The sequence below is a fragment of the Aplysia californica genome, unplaced genomic scaffold (assembly GCF_000002075.1).
Source record: "Aplysia californica isolate F4 #8 unplaced genomic scaffold, AplCal3.0 scaffold00840, whole genome shotgun sequence".
NCBI lineage: Eukaryota > Metazoa > Mollusca > Gastropoda > Aplysiida > Aplysiidae > Aplysia > Aplysia californica.
Window position 1 is genome coordinate 268,892 of NW_004798110.1, and position 8,749 is coordinate 277,640.

The window sequence follows — 8,749 nt, forward strand, 5'->3', positions numbered from 1 at the left end:
GGAAGAAGAAGAAGAAGAAGAAGAAGAAGAAGAAGAAGAAGAAGAAGAAGAAGAAGAAGAAGAAGAAGAAGAAGAAGAAGAAGAAGAATTGTAATGATAGCACATGATTTTGCTTAAAAGTACGCTCGGAGCACTTTACAATAGTAAGTTTACACCGCTACTCCGATAGACACTGCAACATTCTGAAGTACTTTCTGGTTTCTGAAGGTATATATATTATACAGCACTCAGTGAGAAATCAAAAACTGCCAAAATTCGTGTCGTTCTCAGCGCACGGGTAAATCTGTGCAGACCTAAGTCTGGAATGGCGCCAAATCGCTTCTGCAGGCAAAACTGGTGAAAACTGGCAGTCACCCAGGAGAATTAGGCAGAGCAAGCAAAGACAAATAACAAAACACAATAGTAACTCGAGGCTACAAGAGCGCTTTCTGTTCGATATTTAATTTATATTGAACGGCCAAAATAATGTTTTAAACCACACTAAAGAAAAGGGGGAAAAAAAAGGGGGGGGGGGGTGTATTTCGATACTACTAGAATCAGAGAATTCTACACGGATTTGATGTTATGATTCTTTTGGCATAGTTAAATTATTCTTGCCAAAAGAACTTAGAGTCCGCCAGAAACTTCGAGGTATTTGACAAAAGGTGAACGTCTGGAAAACTCTCAAATAAAGTATATTATGATCGAAATGACACCCATTTTACTCACATTTCAGTGACTGAAAAGCGGGTATAGATCTACTCATTGTAAATATACGTACTTTGCGTTAATGGATTATGATACCATTAAAATCTGATTGAGACAAAACTGACACAGACTTGGGAGCAGCAATGCAAAATAATTCGTTGACCTGACCGCTAAATATGGAAGACTCATCGACAGTTCTTCAATTAGATATCTGAAAGTTCAGTGTAAACAAGGGGGTAGTCGCTATAATGACAACCTCGATATCGGATAACCATTGAACAAAGAACGAAGCGACGCGTTGGCTACATGAATAATAACTATTATAGAAGAAAACGTTCCAAAAATAAAAATGTACAACATCACAGTTCTATTTTTTATGTGAATGTGTTTTAGGGCATTGACATAGTCTACACTATTAGATTGATCTTTCTATCAAAGACTCCTTTAGTCACGGTTTTTGTGTGTAGGTCACACACACTAAGATACTGCCTTAGTCTTCTCACGACCAACACTGTCTGGGTTGTAATCACTTTTGATAATCCTCGAAATAAAAAATTACAATTTAATTGGTTATAAAGGTACTAAATTACACAAATCAAGCATCTTGTTACGTAGAGACGAACCTCGTTCACATTTCACATCATTTATTAATTGGGTGATCTCTTTCGAACAAAGTTTATGGCAACACTTTGCGGTGAACTTAGTACTAAAATTGTACTAAAAGAGACACGGTGTGATTTCAGTCCTGTTTAAAACCTTGGACTTTCTATTATCAGTCATTACAATACCAGAGGGGGGTTCGCGTTTATGGCAACGCTTTGTGCTTCACATTGTGCTCAAAAGAGACACGATGAAATGTCAGTCATTGAAAAAAAGTGGAAGTCGTTGCATAATCAATATCTTTATTCAGTAACCGCAAGGTCTTCTTTAGTGGGAATATTTCCATTTGCAAAGAACATATATAAATGTGTCTGAGACGTTTTGAAACTAGACATTTACGGGGTGAGAGTCTGTCAGTCTCTGCGTGGAAATATAACAAACAGCAGTCACTCAAAATCACATCAAATCAGACATACCTATGAGGAAGAAACGCAGCTCATCCCTTTCAATATGAATTTATCGCACAATGTGTCCACATCAACAGCAATAACACAGCCTTTGCTAGCTATTTCTAGAACAAAGCAACACGCAGCCTTTAGTAGTGAAGTCCAGTTGGCAATAGAGAAATACTTTCTCCTTCTCGCGGTGACCCCCACTGTGCTGTTCGGCACGGCTGTCAATGTGGTCAACATCATCGTGTTCGTCAAGCAAGGTCTGACCGACTGCGTCAACGTCTGTCTGTTCACGCTCAGCGTCTCGGATGAGGCGAGCATCTTGGCAGGAGCGGTGGTCATCGGCAAATACGCTTTGGACTACGCCGGCTTCCAAACACGGATTGACTTCTTCAGTCTTCGCTTTGTGGCGACTTATCAGAGCACGATGTTCTATGACATTTCACAAACTATCATGGCCTTCGTTGCTTTAGAGAGGTGCCTCTGCGTGAGCATGCCTCTCAAATTCAAAAATATATTCACCGTGAACAGAGCAATAGTCGCAATGATCTTGATGAACGTCGGCATTATCTTGGCGTATACCCCCCATTTTCTAACCTTTGGTCTGCACTGGCGCTGGAATCCGGCACAAAACGTGTCTATGTTGTACCTGTGGCAGTCGCCCAGCCGCCGAGAGGTCAACCTCTATATGAACCTGTTCGTATACATCGGCTTGTGTACTTGCTGCCAAGTGGTAGCTGCCGTCAGCACATACGTTATGGCCTTTCGACTCCGTCAGTCCTCGCGCTTTCAAACAGGTACCCAGCCTGTGACTCGATACAGGGCGCAGAAGAAAGAACAAAACACAGAAAATAATATTGAGGGACAAGTAAAAAATCTAGAACAAAAGAAACACGGAGCAAACACAATACATATATTCTCTCTCAGTGAAGATACGAAAATTGATCAAGCCGAAAATAGCACCAAAGGCGAAGAAACTACAAGTCCGAAGGACACAACTGAGCCCTACTACAACAAAAAACAATACAACGGCTACAAAAAACCCGACCAAACGGAAAAACACGGCGAAAGGACTCAACAAAAACACGACAACGCTGACCAAGCCCAGGATCGCCGCACCCTAAAACATCGTAACGTCATCAAGACCGTCACAGCCCTGGCGGTGATCGCAGTGGTCTGCAACAGCTTCCGCTTGCTCAACGTGTACGCGCAGAGCGCGGTTCCGGGCTACTCGTTCGGCAGGCGTCACCACAACCTGCTGGTCACCATCAACAAGTTCGTCTTTCTCATACAGACGATAAACGCCTCCGCTAACGTACTCGTTTACTACAACCTCAACCCGAAGTTTCGGTACACGTTCAGACAAATATTCTGCAGACAAGCTTCACGGTAGGCACAGACGCAAGTTCGACTTACATAATGTGCTTTTCTACTTCAACCAGATCAGAAACAGGCGGTTGGTCTTCAGTGCCAGCCAGCATCATCTCTCAATGGCCGATACTTACATCTAAGAACACAGAAGGATGAGACACAGCAACAAAGCCTATTACCTTATCTCCATTCTCGTTGTTGTAGCAATAAAGGCAATCCAGATTATCACCGTAGTCATTCTCAGTCATGTCGTTGCTCTTTTCACAATACTTGTTCTTGCTTTACTTGTTTTCCTTAAACATGTCATCTTCCTCTATTGTTGCTTCTTCTCTCCTAACGTTTGTAACTAAACTAGTACAACCCAAGGCGTGTCATGCGTGTGCGTATGTTTCATCGTAAAATATAGTTATCGTACATGTACTTTTAGATACCACTTAATGGACATTCTAAATATCTCTATTACAAATATACACCCCGCACTGGCATGTGACCAAATATAAATTAAATGCATCGGTACAGGACACACGCACACACACGCGCGCACACACACACACACACACACACACACACACACACACACACACACACACACGCACGCACGCACGCGCACGCACACAGGTGCCCCCCTCCCAATTAAAAAATGTGACCAAGCAACACGTTTCATGGCAGAGCCAGTATTATACGGAGTAACGTAACAACTCCTAAGAAAGAAATCAAGGCAGCAAACAGGACGTACTTCTTGTGAGGTGTTAAAACCGTTTGGAGACGAGAAGGCAAAGCTTGATTTAAGAAAAAAGCGAAATATGGAATGCATAAAACAACATACGTATCCAGATTTTGAAAAGATGTACTTTTGAAATGAGGAAAGAAGGCACACAAAAGTGAGATAGTAAATGCACCTTAAAAAGAAAAAATCCAATCAAGGAACTAGAGCAACCAGGCAAATACAGTTCAACCAGGCAGCATGATATACCAGTCAAATTCCTCTAAAAAATACAGTTGGCAAAAATTTAAAGGAACAGAGAGCAGAGCCAAAACAGTATTTCACCTCAAACCAAACCCCTCGTTGATGCACGCAATCGTTCACACACACACACACACACACACACACACACACACACACACACACACACACACCACACACACACACACACACACAACAACAACAACAACACACACACAAACACGCACACATGCACGCACGCACGCACACCGGGTCTTGCAGCAAAATTACGTGTTAGGACTTGTGAATGACAGTCAAGTAAACACATTCTAACATTCTGTGAGAAACAAAATGCACTGCACTCATTTCTTCCAAAAACACGTCCAACTTCAAATGTACAAGTTAATCTGAGCGACAAGATACGTTGAAATTTGGTCTCAAGCCCAAAATTTGTGACGGGTAAATCCTGGCACACAACTGCTTGTAAACACACAGGGAGTACTTGCAACAGTATGAGACTGTAGAGACAGATTCCAAAATGCCAAAACACGTCATCGCTGTCACACATCTCTGTTATGACTCGAACCCATGCTGTACAGAGAACACTCCTTCAAGTCACATAACAGAACGAGCCACAAAAATGAGAAGTCAGCACGTGGTAGAGACTCGCACACCTTTTATAACAGTACCTATACAGAAGTGACGTAGAAACATCCGTTCCAAGACAACGGAGGAAATGCTTCGGTGATTAAAACTGCACACCCATGTCAAACAAACATTAGTTTACTTGGCAACCTCAGACATGCCGGTTTAGAGATTAGCAACGTTCCAGATTTTCACACACAATATTGAGACAACTTTTCCAATGCCCAGAGCCCACAAAGCTCATAAGAATTGTCAACACCAGCAGTCTTTCGTAACCTCTTCAATGCGATGGAAAGAAATGAGACATAAGATCGTAGGAATAGTCACCGCAAAGAGAAAAATCAAGTAAGCATAGCACTCTGTTGGCACAACTGGTTAAAAATCAAAGGCTCTTATTCATTGACCTCGGTATGGTATTTGCAGACAGATATTAGCAAAAAAAAAGAAAGATTTAAACTACAGAGGAGGTGTCAAATTAACATCTACTTTACGTAAAGCGTAGAGTATGATTTATGTAACTTCCAGAGTCCCCTTCTCTAGCTCCTTACAAGTTGTTTAACTGGTAGTCTCTAAAGTTCTCAAACAGTCAAAAATAATACCTCGTAACAACGACGCCGAGACATAAGTTACCATATCGACCTGCGAGCAATAGGCTATAATATTTTTTTGATGAAACTGTAGACACCAGATTTTAAATTGTGTTTATCGTTCCAAGGGTTTGTCTCCTGGGTTTGGTACTACGGGGTATATGGGACGTCATGGAATCTGTAGCGTACCCCTGGAGCTGACCTTGCAGAAAGTATGAAAATGAATAGATCTGCTTTGTTCCTACGAAACTTTTTATAAAGATTTGTTCGACTAAATATCACTCACAAAATCAAATGAGAACCCATACGGAACGATACTGGTACCCTTTTGAATGCTCAAAATGTGGCAAACTTCCTCTGCCAGACTTGGTCTCATTCGCCGTAGAAGAAGCCACAAGTCACTGACCTTTTAACTCTTCTACTTCTTATATTTCCTTAAGAAATATTCTCCTCCATGGATACACTGGTCATCGTCAGACATTGTCGGACGAAATATTATTATTATTATTATTATTATTATTATTATTATTATTATTATTATTATTATTATTATTATTATTATTATTATTATTATTACTCCCACGCGAAGCCAACGTATATAAACTTCAATTTTACCGTAAGACTGTTTAAGGGGGCACGGAGGCAAATGTATGAGAGCTTTGACAATGTCGCCACCAGGTTACCAAAGAAACAAACTTGTAAGGCGTATTCATGACGGCCCTTCGCCAGAGTCGAAAGACCTGATGTTTGCGATACGACGTCATTCAACGTGGAAATCTAATTGGGAACTAACCATTCATGCAGTATTTCTCAACAAGATTTCGAAATCGAATGACATGAAAGGGCGACTTGCGACTTCGATCTTTAGATAGATAAATATCAAATGATGTGAGCGAACACCTTATCAACACTCAAAAAAAAAAAAAGAAAAGAAGAATCAATCCCCAAGGTTAAGTGAAAGAAGTGGTGATGTGATGTGAAACTCGGGGGGGGGGGGGGGGGGGGCTTGGCCGAGTGAATAAGGTAAAAGGGGGATTTTTTGGGAGGGGGGGGGCCTTTGACGAGAGGGGAGTAAGGATGAGGGAGAGTACAAAAAGAAAAAAACGGTGGGTGTTGGGGGGGGGGGGGGGGTGGTTATGTCCATGCGGGTCGTGGTATGGTCCACCTTGATCCTCTCCACCGGCGAAGGTGGTCCCGTACGGGCTCTGGCCCATGTCCTTAGCGTCGATGCTCTGGTACGTGCCCGTCATCCGGGAACCTGTGGGTTTGCTGTTGATGTCTAGTCTGTAGAAACCCCGCAGAGCAGAGCAGAGCAGAGGTGGCCGGGAAAGATGAGCCGCAGAAAAAAAACGAGAAAGCGACAAAAGGCACAAAGGTCAATTTTAAAAGAAAATTCTATCAGTTTGGGTTTTGTTTTGGTGAAAGTTTTACAGCACTTGCCACATAATTAGGTCAAATGAGTTCTGAAGATAAGAGGTGGTATAAAGAAGTAACAAACACAAAAAAAAAGAAAAAGAAAGAGAAAAAAGGAAAGAGAGATAAAGTCGATAAATGTTTGATAGGAAGGAAGAAGCAGTTCATGTAAATCTGAGCGATACACAATACACAAAGAGGTCGTTTTGAAAGAAAAGCATTTGATAAAGAAAAAGAAGAAAGAGTTTTAGTAAGAGTTTTCCGGCCCTTGTAACACAATAAGTTCATATAAGAGCCGAAGGTTAGAGGTGTTACAAGAGAGTAACAAACACAAACAAGAAGGAGGGGAGATAAAGACGATAGATGTTTGATAGGGGAGAAGAAGCAGCAAACCACACCAGAGCACGCGCCATCCACACACTAAAAAAGAAAGAGAGGGCTGGAAGGACGGGAAAAACTTTAGAAAAGGTGCACTCTCTCTCTCTCTGGTAGTAGATATCCGTGCGAATCATTTCTGCTCTAAAGGGGTTTTTTTTTTCGTCTTAGTACGAGTTTTACGGCACTTGCAACACAATTAGGTCATATAAGTGCGAAGACAAGAGAGTAGCAAATAACAAAAAAGAAAGAGGAAGGGGGAGAGTTACGGACGAATGACATTTGATAGGAAAGAAGGAGCAAACCAGAGTACAACACAAACCCACCACCCACCCCCTACCCTTTTAAAGAAGGATGTACCTCCTATCTATACGCACAGGATATACATTACCAGCTCACATATCTTGGGATGGGGAGGGGTGGGTTACCAGTTACGCAAAAGTTTAAGGCTCGAATCTGAGTCGGGTCAAAGATCGTACATAACAAGATTGTTCACTCCGCCAAAAAAGTGTCCGCGGAAGTCCGCGCATTTGTCCGATGGCGCTGCAGTCTTTGTTTGGAAGCTCTTTCGTTTCTCTGGAAGAAGAATAGGAATAGCACAACGTGTTAGTTTCGCTTTTATTGCTTTTTTCACAAATGTTGGGTAACTCTGTTCGCAAAGTCTGCCCTTTTTCGAAGAGGGCGCCACCGGATTTTGAGGACACTTTTTTAATTGGCTAGGAGAGGGGTAAACTATCTAGTTACGTACGATCTTTAATCGGGTCCAAACAATATTTATCACGCTTCGTCATTGACGGCTAAGAGAAGTACTCTGACTCTGAATTACCTAACCAAGTGTTATACAGCAGTTTCTACCAAAACCAAAGTTGGGAACGCATGAAGTCAACAACAAAACACAAAAAAGGGGGGCAGGGGGGAAACAGTTTCCAAATGAATGTGATGACAGAATAATCTTGTTATCCCTGACACCAAATAGAGGGTTAAAGCCTCGCGTTCTTATACAAAATAATACCTACCAACAACAACAAAAATTATCCCGACGCTGAGTCTTTTTCAATGATCAGTACTGATTTTACGTGAAAATATCGCAAAAGAGGGAAATCATTTCATTATTTACACGCCGATGTTAGAAGTTACAAGGTATTTTCAGAACAATTGGGAATATCATCGTATTATCGTCGTATTTGCCATTGTCTCAGGAAAACACCCAAACAATTTCATCATGGCAATTACAGGAAAGTCAAACAACGGCGGCACAGCAGTTCTTTGTGGGAAAAGAACATTACACTAGAATTAACGTCAGAATTTTCTAGATTTCGCCGCGATTACATCCAATCACATTGGCTCACACATGATCCCGTCATCACATCAGTGTGAACAAATGATAGGATGCTGAATTCTGGTGATAGAAAGAAAGCCCACACAATTATCGCTAGTGCCAGCTCGATAAATCATCCCCCTTTTTTCCCGACAAAGGGCATCAGAGAAATTACAATGTCCTTTTCTACCACAATGTAGAATTTAGACAAAAAGAAATTTTTTTTTTTTTCTCTCTTAAAATAGGATCGTTGACAAAAGGTCCATGGATTTTTTAAAACAGCATTCGTAATTTTTGCCACGATCGATGCGTGCGAGTGACTAACATTAGACTCTCTACCCAAGGACGGGACGGCGGG

At 41.6% G+C, this 8,749-nt stretch overlaps 1 protein-coding gene across 3 annotated transcripts in view; it reads right to left on the minus strand.

Annotated features, from left to right (window-relative positions):
• The window catches only part of LOC101846995 (PDZ and LIM domain protein 3), a gene marked incomplete at its 5' end in the record, with an annotated part of 31,381 nt that overhangs the window by 16,207 nt on the left and 6,425 nt on the right, over positions 1–8,749 (minus strand). Inside the window, 1 exon segment of one of the 3 annotated variants that reach the window (XM_013088941.2) lies at positions 6,451–6,569. Within the exon segment in view, the coding sequence (XP_012944395.1) occupies positions 6,451–6,569 (119 nt within the window). 3 annotated transcript variants of the gene reach the window in all.